The 18,685-nt window shown below is 46.2% G+C and overlaps 1 protein-coding gene across 2 annotated transcripts in view; it reads left to right on the forward strand.

The window, feature by feature from the left end:
- The window catches only part of GRIK3 (glutamate ionotropic receptor kainate type subunit 3), a 228,745-nt gene extending 211,260 nt beyond the window's left edge, over window positions 1-17,485 (forward strand). Inside the window, exons 14-16 of one of the 2 annotated variants that reach the window (XM_030539126.1) lie at window positions 9,551-9,773; window positions 10,016-10,266; window positions 11,142-17,485. In XM_030539126.1, the coding sequence (XP_030394986.1) occupies window positions 9,551-9,773; window positions 10,016-10,266; window positions 11,142-11,336 (669 nt within the window). In that variant the 3' untranslated portion in view covers window positions 11,337-17,485. The remainder of the gene's footprint in view (window positions 1-9,550; window positions 9,774-10,015; window positions 10,267-11,141) is intronic. The other variant, XM_030539127.1, reaches the window with a different exon arrangement.
- Window positions 17,486-18,685: the final 1,200 nt, after the last annotated feature.

Genomic DNA, 18,685 nt, shown 5'->3' on the forward strand with positions numbered 1-18,685 from the left:
TGCGCAGCTGCCAATTCAACCATGTGGCAAAGAACCAGATTTGTGATTGATCTTATATAGCCAAGCAAAGAATTATAGCCTTGAAGAGGGAATGACAAATATTATCATTATTATATTTTGCCCTTGTTCAAACATTTCCATGCAAGGATCTCAATACACTTTCTCACTATTAACATTAAATGTAAGGTAAAGGGTGAGTGCTCTGTGTGGGTGAGCCATGAATTCCCTGCTAGCAGGGAGATGCCAGGATTCAGAGAAATGGGGACTTTGATTGTTTGGATGGTGGAAATGTGGCTGCTTTTCTGATCTGGTTAGCAAGCTAACAGTAGCGAGATATGTATCTTTTCCCAACCCCTTTACACCTTCCTATCTTTTCAGTTCAGCTGGAAATATATGGACCAAAACATGACAAAATACTTCACATCTTAGAAGCCAGGTTGTGCCTGGAATACTGTAAGACGCTGAATGGGTGCAATATAATAGCATTTAGATTAGCCAGTCAGCAGTTTAATAGCCAAGACTCATTAAAGGGAGCTAGTGCTCTGCATTTTAACAAAAAGAAAGAACAGAGCATTTCCCTGCAGATTCACAGCCTGCTGTTGGCTATGACAATGAGGACCAGAAGTTACACTTTCCAAAGCCCATGCTTAGTTTGACAGGCAGCAGATGTGCCTTCATAAGAAAATAGGATTTTTTTTTTCAGTACAAACATTGCATAGAATTTCAAACTCCAGCCACTCGGTGTCAGTCTGCTTTTTGCAGCAGAGTCTGCATATGCAGGCTCCTCTTCAGCATGAACAGCCTTATCGTGTTACCTTCATAGGCAATAAAAGCTTAGAAGACCCATTAGGAGGAGGTTCACTTTCACTGTTGCATTTTAAATACTCTTTGTAATGAGAGTTCTGTGTGGAAATAAAAGTAAGTTAGTGTGTGTGTGTGTGTGTGTGTGTGTGTGTGTGTGTGTGTGTGTGTGTGTGTGTGTGTGTGTGCAGTGTCTTTATAGCTTCTTAGCCGTCTTCATCCCATCCCTTCTTTCGTTCCTATCATGCGTCTGGCAGACTCTGTTTATGTTCCACCACATATTTTATTTTTCTGTGTTACAATTGGAAAGAGATGAATTCTCAGGTCTGTTTCCCCCGACATGGGCTTTATTTGCTGGAGCAGCCAAAATGCTCCTGTGGGACGCTGTGTGTTTGTTGTTCCTGGAAAGAGAAATGTGGTTCAGCTTCCTTAGTTGTCATCCAGACACTCCCACTCCAAACTCTGGCCCAGACCCTCAGCTGGGGTAATTCATCAGCCCCCGCCATGACTTCAGTGCAGCTGTGCCTGTGTACACCAGCTGGGGTCTGTCCCAGTGTTTGCAAAGACACGTGCTCTTGGTTCTGTTCATTGGGGATGATGCTCTGGCAGTTGTTCTCGAGTCACAGGGTCCTACTTAACAAAGTTCCTGGGCAACTGGAGACCAAGTGTATGCAGGTTGTGTGATACAGATCATCTTCTGGACAAACACAGACGTGCAGCCTCTGATGTCTATAAACCAGACATCGCATCCTGCTCACTGCAGGAAAAGCCCCATGATTGGTGGATGGGGGATCCCCCCCTGAGATTATCACCCCTCCCCTTCTCCGTGACTAGCTCTAAAAATTCCACTCAGCCTGGGAATCTGTATTCCCAGCTCCTCTGCTGCCCGGTTTGCTGCGGCTAGCGTTGTCCTTTGCTAACTGCATTATGAAAACACAATATGTCACTTTGGTTTGCAGCATCTCTAGCCTGTAGGAATGTCACAGAGAATTGCTGATGAGGGCCAGGACAGGAACATCTGCTGCTGCAAGGAATGCACAATCAAGGTGCTGTCACTTGTGGAGGAAATGGAAGCAGAAAGAAAAGGAAGGCAAAAGCCTCCTCCTGCCAGCTGATGTCCCTGTCTGGGGGGACATCGGCTCAGACTTTGAAAGGTTTTTAGGTGTTGCTGCATTCACCATCGTAACACCTAATAGAATGAAGAGCCTAAATCTTATATCTCCAAAAGGGATTTAGGCACTTCAGTCGACGCTGCGTACAGCAATGCCTAAATAGCTTGAAAAATGTGGGTCACAGCTTTTGTAGGACTTGATTAAAAGCCCACTGGAAACACTGGAACAATGTCCCGTTGACTCAGGTCAGTAATGCTGCCATCAGTCAGTCCCAACCGGGCCTTGCTCTTTTGCCAACTCACTTCATTGGTGGGTTTCATCACTGTGGAAAGAGCTTATGAGAAGCCATTTACTGCCAGGGAATTCAGGTCAGATAAGCTGGAAGATGAGGGTTCCAGGAAGAAATCAGTTAATTTAGGAGCTGTATCTGGTTTCCATTGTAAAAAATACCAGAAATACTGTGTCATGTGTTAAGAAGGATGCTATCTCTCTCGGAACAAAAATGCTGGTTTTAATGTGCCTTTTGCAGCATTCATATATATTTTCTTGTACAGAAATGTTAAATTCTCAAGATTAAGTATCTTCAGTTGGTGAAAATCAATTTATTTCTTTATATGGCCTGGAATTGAAAAGCATAAGCCTGAAAGTTACTTTCTTGCCAATTTCACTGATAAAAAAGCATATATGTCTGGCACCTTTATTTTGGCTCCTCTGTGCTGTTCCATTAATTTATTTGGGTGACTGGCCTTGAAACACTGGTTATTACAGGTAACTCCTGAGCTGTGACTATAAAGAACAGGGTCAGCGTTGTTTGCAATGTTCACAGCATTTGCTACATTCAGTGTGCTTCTCGTTCAGCTTTTTCGTAAATACATTTGGTTCAGAACGCAAGGTAGGGTGAAACTGAGAAACAGCCACATCCGTTCATCCCACTGGTGTAAATCGATGTAGCTGCACTGATTTAAGTAGAGCTACATTTGGTGTGGTCTGGCCAATGTGTTTGTTTACCTAGAGATACCATAGGCTATCCCTGCCTTTCTAGTCAGGCATTTCTGACAATCCAGCATTCTCTGGCAGTTCACAGCCAGAAGATAGTCGTTTGATATCAGCTCTTACTACTCCAAAGCAACTGAGCAGTTTCTTTTCACTGACCTTCTGCAGCAGGTCTGATCTGGGGTGTTAGGGCTACACCTCATGTCAGAAATCATTATTCCCACCTGCCCAGATGGTACATGTTACCAGTGGGACTGAACATCAAGGTAGCAGATGGACATCACTTCAGATTGACTCTGTATTCAGACACTTCCTTTAATTTGAACAAAACACCTTATTAAAATTAAATGGCAATTCATTAGTAAGACTATGTTACTAACATCCAACCACTGTGTTACAAACGTCCATTTAGCATAGTTGATGAATCCCAGTAATTTTTTTTATAATAATCATTTAGCCTTTAAATCAATAGGTGACAAATATCTGGTTACCTCTGAGGCAGGCACAATTAACTGCTTTCTTTACTGACTGTTAGTTTCATACCAGGCAATTATTGTGCGTGTCCAAGAACTCTTTGATTATGAAGAATACACTCTCTGAGGTGCTATAACAATTTAAGTGGGAATTAATTTGCTTCTAATCACAATCTAATCCTAACTGGAACACGTTTCTTTGAAGTGTGAATGGAGACTTTTCAATCACAGGGAGGAAGGATTAAGAGCATGAGCCCATGAAAGTTTTTCACTGGACCTTTAAAATTCCTCCAGCCTTGCAGGAGGACGGAGCACTGTCTTCACAGGATCTCAGTGCTTTTCAGTAGAAGGCCGAGATTGCACATGTCCCTATCTGCAAGGATGCTAGCTGCCTCTGGCAACTGCAGACCAGTGGAGGGGCAGTGGATCCCACTTGCAGTTTGCAGTAACGTTTTACAGTCCAGTGCCCTTATTTTTTCCCTCTTACACTGGCCCATACCTGTGATTGGACAGGTCCAAGCAAGTAACTAGCTATTTAGAGATGGCCAGATTTGTTTTTTCCTTTTATTTAGAAAAAAATATAATACTGTACAAGGTGGCAGTACCTTATATTAAACTCTGCCTTGTTTTCACTAGCATTTTACCTCCTCTTGGTTACCTGGTGTTAGTGAACACGAGTAAGAACACACCTTTTACCCTGGTGAAGAGGCGGCCAATGTGACTAGTGGCATTTTGGCCTTGACACATTGTGAGGTCACTAAAAGCATGGATTGGAGGAGAGCAGAAGAGGCAGAAGGAGCTTGTGTTCATGAATTTCGAGCTGTGGCTCTGTTTGGGGGATCCTATTGCCACATTTGCTCTCTTAAGTGGCTCCGCATGTGGCTGGGTCTTTAATTCTGTTGGTGCGTTAGGCATGCATGAGTGACTGTAAGTAGCTGTGGCAGAGTGAAGTGCACTCATCAAAGTGTGATCTAAGGAGAAGGGAGTGATTACTATTGACCCAAGTTCACACTTCACAATGCAGAGTGAAGAGCCGGGAGAAACACTGCTGCTCTAGCACACATTCCCCCCTGCACCAAATGAGATCATGTGATGGGCCTGGGGGAGGAGGGGTCACCAAGGTGGGGGGGAAATGGGCTGCCCTGGCATTTCAAACTACTCTTGGGTTTTTTCATTCAGTCAAATGGAGTGATTTGAGGAGGAGAGAGGAGAAAAGTGGCTTTTCTGTAGAAGAGAGGCTTGTTGCATGTAATTTAAGTTGCCTGAAGAGCTACACTGCCTCATGCAAGTCCTATTAGTGTCCCTAAATGCAGCCAATTGATTTTTTGCCAGTTTACTTCACTCTGTGCTTTAAACGGGGAGAGCATTGATGTTGTTAAAGAGCGCCGTGTCAGCAGTAAATGCAGAGACAGAGAAAGGGTATGCTCCTGAGGCCATGTCTACATCTAAAATTTTGCAGCGCTGGTTGTTACAGCTGTATTAGTACAGCTGTATAGGGCCAGCGCTGCAGAGTGGCCACACTTACAGCAACCAGCGCTGCAAGTGGTGTTAGATGTAGCCACACTGCAGCGCTGTTGGGCGGCTTCAAGGGGGGTTCCGGGACCGAGAGAGCAAACCGGGAAAGGAAACCAGCTTCGCCGCGGTTTGCTCTCTCGGTCCCGGAGCCAGCCAGCAAACCGCAGGGAAGGAGACCTGCTTGCTCGGGGTTCCGGGACCGAGAGAGCAAACCGGGAACGCCGCGGTTTGCTCTCTCGGTCCCGGAGCCAGCCAGCAAACCGCGGGGAAGGAGACCTGCTTGCTCGGGGTTCCGGGACCGAGAGAGCAAACCGCGGCGTTCCCGGTTTGCTCTCTCGGTCCCGGAGCCAGCCAGCAAGCCGCGGGGAAGGAGACCTGCTTGCTCGGGGTTCCGGGACCGAGAGAGCAAACCGCGGCGTTCCCGGTTTGCTCTCTCGGTCCCGGAGCCAGCCAGCAAGCCGCGGGGAAGGAGACCTGCTTGCTCGGGGTTCCGGGACCGAGAGAGCAAACCGGGAACGCCGCGGTTTGCTCTCTCGGTCCCGGAGCCAGCCAGCAAGCCGCGGGGAAGGAGACCTGCTTGCTCGGGGTTCCGGGACCGAGAGAGCAAACCGCGGCGTTCCCGGTTTGCTCTCTCGGTCCCGGAGCCAGCCAGCAAGCCGCGGGGAAGGAGACCTGCTTGCTCGGGGTTCCGGGACCGAGAGAGCAAACCGGGAACGCCGCGGTTTGCTCTCTCGGTCCCGGAGCCAGCCAGCAAGCCGCGGGGAAGGAGACCTGCTTGCTCGGGGTTCCGGGACCGAGAGAGCAAACCGCGGCGTTCCCGGTTTGCTCTCTCGGTCCCGGAGCCAGCCAGCAAACCGCGGGGAAGGAGACCTGCTTGCTCGGGGTTCCGGGACCGAGAGAGCAAACCGCGGCGTTCCCGGTTTGCTCTCTCGGTCCCGGAACCCCGAGCAAGCAGGTCTCCTTCCCCGCGGTTTGCTGGCTGGCTCCGGGACCGAGAGAGCAAACCGCGGCGAAGCTGGTTTCCTTTCCCGGTTTGCTCTCTCGGTCCCGGAACCCCGAGCAAGCAGGTCTCCTTCCCTGCGGTTTGCTGGGTGGCTCCGGGACCGAGAGAGCAAACCGGGAAAGGAAACCAGCTTGATTACCAGAGGCTTCCTCCTTCCACGGAGGTCAAGAAAAGCGCTGGTAACTGTCTACATTGGATCACCAGCGCTGGATCCTCTACACCCGAGACAAAACGGGAGTACGGCCAGCGCTGCAAACAGGGAGTTGCAGCGCTGGTGGTGCCCTGCAGATGTGGACACTCTCAAAGTTGCAGCGCTGTAACTCCCTCACCAGCGCTGCAACTTTCTGATGTAGACAAGCCCTCAGAGGTCTCTGATGTGAACTATGTAAGTGTTAAACAAGTCGTTGTTGGGGAGGAAAGTCTGTTATTCACTTCACTTATGCATTTTAATGTACAGATATTTAATAGTCTTTGGTGGCCTAAATTTCCTGCTGCTTTTTTGAGGTCCAATAGTTGCCCCAAATCTACTTCAAGGCCTGGGTCCGATCCTCAGCTGGTGTAAAGTGCCATACCGCCACTGAATCCTGTGGTGAGAGATAGTAGTTGAGGATCTGGCCCATTGGAATAGGATTGCTGAAAGGAGCTTTTGCTGGAGAGACGTGTGGGTTAGGGTGCGAGCCTGGGCATAGGAGACAGGTGTTCAATTCCCCCTCTGCCATGGAATCCCCGTGTCATTTAGACTTTCTCTGCCTCGACTCCCTCAGGGCAGGCATGTCCCTTCCTCTCAGGGTGCTGGGCAGATGAGCACATCGAAGACTGTGAAGTGCTTAGTTGCCCATAGAGGTACCTAAGATAAGAGGAACTTGGCTCTAGGGCACATGAATCCTCTTAAAACAGTGGGTTGGTTAATCTTCGTTTCATGGCTGGGTACTCAGTGCAAGGAATAAATTGCAGCCACCAGTGTGTATTTAAAAAGCAGCCATTTCTTCCGTGAATGATGAGACCTCACTCAGGGATGTCCGAGTTCACCCATTTGTATGCTTAGTGGAGGCACTAATTAACCCAATGCATCAAACAGCCACCTTGCCAAATGCTGTAGCAAAAGAAATAGAAATATATGACATGGCAAAGCCACAGGGGCAGGCCCTTCACTTCAGAAAACATTACACAGCCACCACTGCCTTCCCTTCTGTGTGTCTCTTCCTGAGACTCACGTCTGCTGCCTTGCCTAGGCATCGGGGGCTGGCCTAAGAAATGGGAGAATTTAGATTACATGTATAGTGAGAGAATGCTCAGGTACCGCGAGCACAACTTTTTCTCCTCAGTCCCAGAGTCCTGGGCCTTCTCGTGTGTCCCATGCAACAAGGAGCCCGAGCACAAAAAAGCCAGATCTGGCTTAAACAGTATTGTGGACTTGTTTCATGCGCTGTCTGCTTGACAAATTTATATTCCTGTCACATCCAGCGTGAGGACAGAATCTTTTGACACCCTCCATCCCCACCCTCTCCAACACCTGGTAAATTTCATCAGAGACAGACCGAGCCTGTGATGTGTTCTCCAAATCCGCTCCTTCTTGCTCGGCTGATGGTATCTGCCTGGATGATGCATGCTGCTATCTTGTGCAAACATATGGGAAGGGAGATTGAGGAGAGAGATTCTCCAACTATTTGTCATGGAAAAAATAAATGACAAGACTGAACGAGCACTGCTCCCTTACATGCCTCTTCAAAAGAGATCTCACTTTGGAGAGCTTGGGAGATTCCTCTCGTCCCTTCTAGGGTGACTGAATGTCCCTATTTTATAGGGACAGTCCTGATTTTTGGGTCTTTTTCTTATATAGCCTCCTATTATCCTCCACTCCCTGTCCCGATTTTTTACATTTGCTGTCTGGTCACCCTAATCCCTTCCATTATTAAAAGAACTATGGTTCTTGGTGATCCATTCCCCAAGGGGGAATAATTTCCCTTAGCCCAGAGGTGTAGGAAATAGATCTGTAATGCACATGCAAAGAGACAAGTGTTACGTGCCATGAATCTAGTTTGTTTGGTAGAAACCTGGTTCAGCTTGTATTTCTGAGTCCCTTGGGGCCCCATCAGACTAAATTCAACCCTGAAACCTGACCTAGACCCTCCTTCTCCAGTGGCACTCATCACAGTACACTTCCTGCAATAGTTCTGAAGTGAAGGGCCTGCCCCTATGGCTTTTTCATGTCATATATTTCTATTTCTTTTGCTAAAGCATTTGGCAAGGTGGCTGTTTGATACGTTGGGTTAATTAGCGCTTCCACTAAGCATACAAATGGGTGAACTCGGACATCTCTAAGTGAGCTCTCATCATTCATGGAAGAAGTGGCCACCTTTTAAAGACACACTGGTGGCTGCAATTTAGTCCTTGCACCGAGTACCTGGGCATAAAATGAAGATTAACCAACCAATGGTTTTAAGAGGACTTGTATGTGCATCTGCTTCTGTGAGACCTTCCTAAACCAATGCATAAGCTTAACTAATTTTTGTTACAGAATGTGTAAAAGGCACTTCAAAAGGCAATCTTAAGTCAGTTGGGATCATGTTATAAAGAAAACAAAACTACTTCTTTCCACCCTAACAGATTTTTGAATGAGCAAATGAAGACAAAAGTTCACATCATATGCCAGTCCAGAAAATGTGTAGTCCCCATTCCAGTGGAATGTCTGCCAACAGTTAAAAAAAAAAAGTCCCCATTTCTTAGCTATAGCAAAATATAGTAGATGCTTCTCTAATGTCTCTCTGCATCTGTTTATGTAAAAATGTAAAGCCTGTTTGACAGTTAAACATATCTCAGAAGGGACACAGATTGCCTGTGGTGCTTGAAAGTTGGAGAGAGTGAAATATATTCTCTCAAACACTCTCTCTCCTCTGTCATTGGGTAGAAAGGGATAAGCAGAATTCAGGTTATTATTCTTCAGAATAATTTAACAGACATTTTGGGAGTCTATCATAATAGCAACTTCTGCAAGGCATCAAAGCAAGGTGTGATTGTGCATTGTTGAAATGGACAAATATATTTTTATACTTAGGTTGGAAGCTCTTTGGGGCAAGGATGCTGTATTTGTTGTGTGTTTGGTGCAGCACCTGACACAACAAGGTCCTGGTCTGTGACTGGGGCTCCCAGGCGCTACCTTGATATAAATGGGAAATAATGCGAGGGAGTTCCTGTACTGTTAGTGTCGGTCAGGATACTGATACTTAGGAAAAGGGAAAACTACTTAGCTCCTCTGTGCCTCACTTTAAGTATTAGGTAAAAGAGGCATTGGAGGCACTCAGGGGGCTAACAGTTGTTAATAACATTTTTCATCTGAGGATCTCCAGTTATCGTGCAGTCATTAATTAAGTGCAAAGCATCATTGTCGTTAGTAACAGTTGTGATTACATCTGGTGTGTCAGACAGCCTCAGAGTTACTCTAGTTTTCCTTTAACGAGAAGGATGCCAACATTAACCAATGGACTTTCCCAAAGCCGCCACTGATGTTCTTGTACATTTTGGTTCTCTCCGGTGGCTTTAACTTTATTGGTATCCTTGTCACAATTTGGAAGCTTCCAGACGCTGTTTAGCAGCAAAGGAATAAAAGGCTAATTTATTTCTGGTGGGGGGATGGCTTGTTATTGTTGTTCCAGAAATCCAAAATTTCCACCTTCGAAAAGATGTGGGCTTTCATGAGCAGCAAGCCATCAGCACTCGTTAAAAATAACGAGGAAGGAATCCAGCGAGCCCTCACTGCAGAATACGCCCTCCTAATGGAGTCCACCACTATTGAATATATCACACAAAGGAACTGCAACCTGACCCAGATTGGAGGGCTGATTGACTCCAAAGGCTATGGGATTGGAACTCCCATGGGTAAGTGACAGTGGTGTAGTTTGTGTACACGGCCTGGAGAGGGGCTGCTTAGCATAAACACAACAGCTGGCATTGAGCTAATCACTCCCAGCAATGTATTTCTGAATAAAACACCCAGGAGTATCTGCCGGGTGAACGGGGATGCACAGCCCTGCTTACAGAGACACGCTGCCTGCACTTGGTGGCTTTTGTCCTCCTTCCCCGCTGCGTGTGTAACGGCAGCCATTCTCGCTCCCCCGCAGGTTCACCGTACCGGGATAAGATCACCATTGCTATCCTCCAGCTCCAAGAGGAAGACAAGCTGCACATAATGAAAGAGAAATGGTGGCGAGGGAATGGCTGCCCGGAGGAGGAGGGCAAAGAGGCCAGCGCTCTGGGGATACAGAACATTGGTGGGATTTTCATTGTCCTAGCAGCAGGCTTGGTGCTGTCAGTCTTCGTCGCGATGATCGAGTTCATCTACAAGCTGCGCAAAACAGCAGAGCGTGAACAGGTATGGGCATCATCGGTCTCCCAGCCCCTGCCATAGGGTGGGACTCACAGCTCCTCTTCCCATACTGTATAGCTTGGATGTCCTAAGCAAATCCCCCATCTGGAAGGCCGTTGCCTCCAGGGAGAGGCTGACGGACTGTACCTGCCTTGGGCTAGGTATGGCCTGGTGCTGAAGAAGGTGGACAGAAAACAGGAGGGAAAGAGAAGGCCAGTGACTTGCAGGGAGCAGCCCTGTAGCCAATGTAATATTCATCTCCCAGGGAAACATGACACACGGTCACCAAAATGGGCTCCGTGAGCAGTAAAGGAGCCACTAAATGTTATTCTGCCATGCTATGGCAATTGTCTTGGCGAAACCAGGGAACTGGCATAGTATTCCATGCACTATTCCTCATTTATTAACCCTTTATACACTATTTATAAATGGAATCTTAGCAGAAAGTGTGGTCAGGCCCACCTCTCATGGTTGGCTTATGCCCTTGATGGAAGAGGGTTTATGCCCCTCAGACCCTTTTACCTTGTGCTGCGTATACAGCGATGTTACACATAACTTCTACAGCCAGAGGCTGAAATAAGTTGGCATAAGCAAAACCGAGTAAACCAGCCAGCCCAGGTCAGGCTGCAGCAGTCCTATGACACTCAGGATGCCACAGCATTCTGACTCTCAGAGAATACCCTTGCACTTACTACAGTAACCTCGGCTTTTTCTTTAACCAGCCTCAATAGACTGAAGGGGAAATCTCACCTATCTGCATAGGGGCCCACAAATGTCCTCCACAGCCCTGTGCAGAGTGGATGCATGCTGGCCCTCTGCACAGCAGTTCTCGGAACACCTTCCTGGGAGTAACAAAACCCTTTGCCTCCACTCTTCCCCAGCGCTCCTTCTGCAGCGCCATGGCCGACGAGATCCGGCTGTCGCTCACCTGCCAGCGGAGGGTCAAACACAAAGCCCAGCCACCCATCATGGTGAAGACAGACGCTGTGATCAACATGCACACGTTCAACGACAGACGGCTACCAGGGAAGGACAGCATGACGTGCAGTACTGGGCTGACGCCCGTGTTTCCATAGGGAACCAGGGTTGGGGCGGAGGGAGGGACATGCTGGAGATGGGATCGGATGCTCTCTCCATTAGCGAGGAAGGAATAAAAATCCTGGTTTGGTTCAGTTTCAAGAACAAGGCCTTTAACACAACTCCATCAGTCACCGGAACAGGAACGAGAACTTCAAAGCATGGACTGTAACCTGGTTTTATTTTTTTAAAAAGGCTTAGCTCCTATAGGCCTCGTGGAGTCCAAACACACTACACATCCAGGAGTCTGATGTTTACATATTGAACACACATGGAGGCAAGCGAGAATCAAGCCGGACTGACCTTCAGTGGATAACGAGGAGCCCCCCGAAACCCCAGGCTTCCTTTAGCATGGCAATAAAAAAGAAACATTTTGGGAGTACAGTATGGATGTGGAGTGAATGACAGTCCATGTGAGCATCTGTTCCGAACTGACGTACACAGCACATTTAGGATAGAACGACCGGGAAGGGGAACACATATAAATAAATAAAATGATTGTCAAAGCTGCTGCCTTCTCTCGAAGCAGTCCACCATGACCTTTTACCTCAATGCTGTGCTGGCTGCTTGTTGCTGAGAGAAGGAAATCCACGTGTGCGTGTGATGCAAAAAGGCATGTGGAAATACATCAGAGTCAGACAGCTGGCTAAGAAGGGGCAAGTGATCTTTAATGGACTCCCAGACACAGGGCATAGGATTAGGGTAGTGCACCAGAAACTGCTGCCATCTGAAAACACAAAACAAAATCCTCCTGTGCCAATTTCCCCTGTAATGCCAGGGTGAGATTGTGATCTTTGGGTCACCAGCTCCTTCACAGCCTGTGGGAAGGTCACATTCCCCTTAGAAAAATCTATAGACTTCAGCATTAACACGAAGGGAAAGTGAGGGAGCTGTTTCTGGGAAGCTAATGGGTAAGTCTACACTGCAATGTAAGCCCAGGATTAACAGAATTCAAGTTTGTTAACCTAGGGCTTGAGTGTCTACACTCATTTGTAACCCCAGGTTAGGAATTGTTGAACCTGGGGTCTCAACCTGGGGCTCCGGCATCTATACAGCATTAAGTGAGATCGAGTCCAATCACCCATATCCCAGACCTCCTAGCGGCCTCCAAAAATGCAGCCACTCTAGCCATTTGTTCATAGTACAGTTTGGGAAAACTCAACTGTCCAGAGGACAAAGAAAGTTGCCCTATGGGATTGTGGGATATTTCTGGCAGACTCCCAGAGCACAAGTCCAGTGGGGCTGCGTCTACATTGCAGAGCAATAGGGCTTGGACCCTGGGTCCCGGCTTGACTTAGGCTTGGACCCTCCACCTCCATGGGGTCCTTGGACCCTGGGTCCAAGTCCTGGGTTAGTGCGATTTGTGTGTAGACCGAAAAGGGGTTAGGCTTGAAGCCTGAGTTCAAACTCTGGGCTTACATTGCAGTGTAGACACACCAAATGTTACTAACTCCAGCAAGTTTGATGGGGGTGAATTATGTCTGCGTTGGTTTCATATTCCTGATGGGCAGGGAGAGACGGGTTGTTTGTCTGGTTTAAAATTAATGTTTAATTTGGGGGGGGGGGTTGTGGGACATCCCAGACTTGCAAAGAAGATCTTGGTCCGAATAGGCAGGACCAGTCTTGGGTCAAACAGCACCCTGAATGAGCCAGAATGTGGCACTCACTGTGGCTCTCCCGGTGCACTCACTGTCCTACCACACAACTGCATTGCCATTTTACGCCACCAAAAACACACCAAACAAACAAGAAACTCCATTTAAAACATCCTCCATGAATGGTGCTCGGATTTTCAGCCACACCCCAGGTTGCTTGTCCCACAAGGCTGGTCCTGCAGATGCATTCAGTAAGAATTACCAAAGACATGTGAGCTGATTTAGAGGTAATCTTTGAGTAGGGTTTGTTTTGTTGTTGTTGGGTTTTTTTGCATTCTGCCCCCTGAGAGCATCACACAACAGCGTTCAACGTGACATTTCACTGGCTCATTTCCTTCCTGGCCCTTTGCAGAACCAGCGATAGGCTGCAACATGCAGAGATGCTTTTCTAAAATGTTGTGGAGAATGTGCTGAAAAAATGAGTTCAGAGATTTGACGCTGCCCGATTATGGGGAGGATTTAGTGTGGAGGAAAACGATACTTAGCTTCCTCTTTTAATGCAAAATCACTAGAGATCTGCCATAGGGACTCACTGCACCTTCCATTCTCTCCCATCAGAACAGAGGCTAATCCTCAAGGCTGGTGTTCCCTCCCACATACAGGGCCAACACGAAGCTTATACACCACTTAAGTCCTACTTTGAGGGCTTTAGCGGGGCTTTAAGTAATGCCTTGTGCTTGGTCTCTTCACATGGTAAATCTCACCCTACATAGTGTGAATTTAGGAAGGTTTTATGGCTACAGCAGGAGTCAGCTGCTAAACTAATCCAATTTTTCATGTTCTTATTTAGAAACATTTTTAGAGACTTCACCTGACCCCAAAGGAACAAATCCGTTTGCAGTTTTGCTCATCCTCTTTCTTTTCTTTGTTCAGTTTTAGTTTTTAGGGTGGTGGAGTTTGGGTTGAATCAGCACATTTGCTCCAGGGAGAACTGTGGCTGCTTTTCACAGAGAGCGTACTTTGGTTTGGTTTCTTCCCACAGTGAAAAAAGGCAATGTTTTATCCTGAAATAAAATGGTAGCTTTTCTTTCATATGACCCTGATAAAAAAAAATAGCCATTTGGGAGAGAATTTGCCACTATTCTCTCCTTTTCTTTTCATAGACGCCATAACAAGTTAGAGGTGAAACTTGCCAACTCTCCGTGGGTGTCAAACTCCTCTGAGTTTGGTGACCAAGGGTGAAATTTACCCTAGTGCAGTGGGCCACGCTCCACTTAAATCCCTCTTCGGCCCTTAAACCAGGCAGAATGGGATGGAAGTGGGACGTAAGTGGAGCCTAGGCTTTGTGCCAGCCTCCTTCAGAGGGGGAAACACCATCCCGAGAGCAATAGGCACCAATCTGATTGCTGACTCACAGAAAGCAACTCCCTTTAATTGTGATAAGGAGGTGACTTAGCCATTTTTCCCCCTGCCACCTCCTACTCTCATATCTGTCTCCATCCCCAGCCTCACTCAAGCTGAATTTAGACCTCTTTTGTTTGACTTCCAAAACACTGGCTGACTTCAAATTTAGTGTTGGGTCCAAAGGGGTTGGATCCCAACAGCAACATCATCTCTGTCACTAAAACAACAATAAGTGAAGAAATGTACCAAGAGCAGAAAGTGGGATGGAAAAAGTACCTCCCTCTCCCAAAATTAATTATTTTCCTTCTGCATCTCTTTGCACATCTGGCAGCATTTCAGACAGGCAGTTTTTACACTTTCTTCTGGGCTTTCCAAGCTCTTAGAAATAGATTTCACAATCATGGGGAAGTTGAAAGCAAAGCCAAAGTCCTGCTGGACTTTAAAAAAAAAAGTGCCCTCTGTCTCTTTCTCTCTCTTTAAATGCTCCAACAGGGTGAGCAGTAACAAGACTGTACAAAATAGCATCCATTTCACTCCTCAGAAGATTATTTTAAAGCATAAAATTTAACCAACACCATTTGCTTGGCACATAGAATGTGACGAGTGAGTTTCTGTCACTGTTGCCCCAAATTTATGAGACCACGTGGAATTACCAGTGCTTGCGACCAGCAAGAAAAATCCCTGCAGATTAACCTTTTCCCTTTATCGTCACAATTACAGTAAATTGGCCATGAAAGAATAGCCCATTTCATGCTTCTCAATATTTAAAATCCTGAGTATTAAGCCTTTCTCCATATTCAGCAACTGTTTTGTAGGGCTGAAAGTCCTGCTGGAATGTAGAGGAAATAGCTAGAAGCCGGACACATGTGGGCACACAGGTTAGTGACAGAATGGACAGCAGACCCACAAGGAGTCCTAAAGGTGCTGGTGTGTGTACCCAGCAGGGGCCGAGGGGGCATACGGACCCAGTGGTGTAACTAGCAAAGGGCCGGTGTGGAATGCACAGAGGGGGTGTGGGTGGCTGAAAGCCAGGAGGAGGGTACTCACGATAGATGAGTGACTCTGTAACCTTTGAACGGTGGGGGTGACATCTCTCGTAATTCACAGCACGAGCAGCAGCAGTTCAGACCTCACCTCCTCATGGGTTGTTCCCCGCCTCTAATACAGATTCTCCTGGGCCTTTACTGAAATGCCAAATAGGTTTCCTCACAGTGGAGGTCTTCCATACCCACCCACATCGGTGCAATCAGCTTCTCACTGCAACTACCATCCCATAAGCTCTGATCTCATTCATATATAGAGAGAGTCAGACATGCGCACCTGCCTAAAAGTATATATTGTTAAAAGTATATGATACACATACAAAGGTTTTTAAATACTATCTGTATATATTAGCAGAATGCGATCATATTTTTCTAATGCCATCTGGCAATGATCTACAAAATCCACAGTAAGAGTGGACAGGTTAGAAGTCTCTGTGCCTCCTGTCATTCCACCCTCCTTACCCACCCTAACACAAAGGGATCTCGGGTAGGGCTGGAGGCAGTTTGTGGAGTCTGGATGGTGACCTCTCTTTTCCCAGGGGGCCGTACAAACCCATTCGGTTTAGCAGCTTGCAATTTCAAGCTCCTCTGAATGTCCTGGCTGCACCCCATTGTTACTGATTAATCCCATTCCCTTCGTTGAGCTACAGATATTGGTCCAGATTCCCAGCCAGTGTAAGCCAGCTTCACTCCCTTGACTTCAAGGAACAACACCAATTTACACCAGCTGAGGATCTGACCCATTGCCTTTATTTGTGGCAGGGATGGGGGGTCCCCTCGGTTAGATTGGTTCATTTCAACCAAAATGTAGGGATGGGGCCTTACAATTTCTGATCTCTGTTATACTGGTATAAATCTGACTAAAGTTGCTTTTGAGGTATGCTGCCTTTGACTGATATACCTGAGATCAGAATCTATCCCCTTGCCTCCACTAATCCTTGGGGTGCCTCAGGCCTTTGGACTGGCTAGCAAAGGTAAAGTGCGCACCAGGCCGTCTCTGATTGTGGAGAAGTGGTGAACTAGGAGCTAAACAGACATTTGAAAGGAAACATTGGGATGGGTAGAAAATTTAATACAAACTAAAAATCCTTTGCAAATCATTTTGTCACACAGCACATACATTTGTCTGAAATACATGTCACAAAGTAATTAACTTCCATCGCATATAAATCAATCACACAAATTTGGGGTGGGGGGGGAGATATGGGAAAAAAACGTTGATAGAAAATGCTGCTGTTTCAGTTCACTGTCACTCTTACAGAATTCAATGTCTCCTTTTTAGTCTCTTGTAAGACCAATGAAGTAACACAAGGATGGGTTGATTTGGCATTTGTTCATGGTCAAAAATCTTCCAAACTCACTACGGTAAAAGTTGCGTCATTTTTTAATTTTTCTTTTTGGGGGGTAATTTCTAGTGTAAATTTCCAGCACCCAACACTCAGCCTACATAGACACCAATGGAGTGAATATGCGAAGGGGGGCAGGAATATGTTTCAAGATCGCTGTTGGGGGGGTTGGGTCAGAAATGTTACTGTATGTTTCCATGGTAGAGGTTTCTGCCAGGTCTGGGCTCCAGTATTTCTCCCTATACCAGCCATCAGTGCAGTTCTGGCAGCTGAATTCCAGCACTGGAAGTCATTATGCAGCATTTGTGATCTCAGAAAATTGAGCCATGTGCTATGTGCCAACCTGCTGCGAGAGACCAGGTCGAAACATACTCAACACATTGTTTGGTTTAATCACAGCTCCCTTGCTCTGGAAAGTTATGACTGGGCCTTGCAAGTTAAAGCCAGTCTGCCTGGATGAATGGATTGCTGAGCATTGTTGTAGAATGCCCTTTGCTGTCTATAATTTTCTTTGACATGTTTCTCAAAAAAAACTGGTCTCTGTGACATTCAGGGGATTTTCCTTTGTGGACATGCAGAATTTCTATGAATATAGTTTTTTGTAAACATTTTGTAACAATTTTGGTTTCATAGTAACTGTGTTACTTGCTGATCATTCTAGGCTGATGTAAATAAAATTTCCAGGAAAAAAAAGAAAAAAAATTCTGATTATTTTCCTTTTTAAGACACTGTGATATATCAAAGTGCACAGTTTGCTGTATGAGGTAATATGGTTTTAAATTTTAAATAAAAAATAATTTCTAGGAAAAAATTTTTTTTGTGCCTGTTTGTTTGTATTAAAGATGCCTCTTTAGCCTTGCTGGAATCTGTGTCTTAAAAGCAACTCCGTTGTTTAATGGCTTCTCTAATCTATACCCCATCTATACAAATAGTTCTCCCTCCTCTCTTCTCCCTCACCCCCAGTTAAAAACCCTGTAACAAATAAACAAACAAAAACAAAATCCATCCCAAGCAGAGTTTTTACCCTAAAGGGTAAAAGCCACAGCATGAGAAGGCACGCTTGGCAACTTCTGCAGTTCAGTGTTCCCATCAATAAGGAGAGTTGTCATTTGGTGCCAGCTGGGAAACCACCCAGGTCTTATCCACTAATGCACAGGCCATGTGTCGGCAGGTTGGGGGTGCACAGTTGAGCTGGTCAATTTTTTTGGACCAAAAATGGCTTTTTTACCCTGAAATGAAAATTTCAGTGACACATTTTCATTTCAGCCATATTTTTCTGATTTTTTTCAATGAAAACCCCCCAAATCAACACTTTTCTTTCTCCTCTTACTCTCCATTTTCCAGTAGGAAAAGAAGGCGATTGGGAGAGGGGAAACTGAAAACAGATGGTTTTTTTTCTGCAGTTTTTGTTTCGTTAATAATCAGGAAAAACAATCAGCAAAAAAGTTTCTTCAAAAGAGGAACATTTTGTATTTCTTTGGAAGTTCTTCATAGACAATCTTTAGTGTTTTCCAACTGGCTGTGCTGAGCTGCACTTTTATATCAGTATTTGTTTAGCACGGAGCACTGTGTTTTGGACTCCAGAAGAAACAGAAGCAGCTATGGTCCCTGCCATAAAAAGCTTGAACTCAGCCCAGGGACGTTCCTTATGATTCTTCTTCAAGTTATCAAAGTGGTTTGGGCTCTGATGAAAAGCCTGGAGAACTGGACATCTAGGCCTGATTCCAAAACCCACTGAAATCAATGGAAAGACTCCCACATTTGCCCTATGTTTGCTGAGACATGAACTGGTGACGGGACACACCTGGTCTAACCCCCGCTTCTTAGAGAAAGTGCTATGCAGGGTAGATAATAAAGTCCTGATGCTTCACAAGGAACTGCCTGTAAACATTTGCTCCCTGTATTACACAGCACTCAGGCTGAAGCTGTGCTTTTCATGATGAATGGATGCTAGATTCAC

The sequence above is a fragment of the Gopherus evgoodei genome, chromosome 20 (genome assembly GCF_007399415.2).
Source record: "Gopherus evgoodei ecotype Sinaloan lineage chromosome 20, rGopEvg1_v1.p, whole genome shotgun sequence".
Lineage (NCBI taxonomy): Eukaryota > Metazoa > Chordata > Testudines > Testudinidae > Gopherus > Gopherus evgoodei.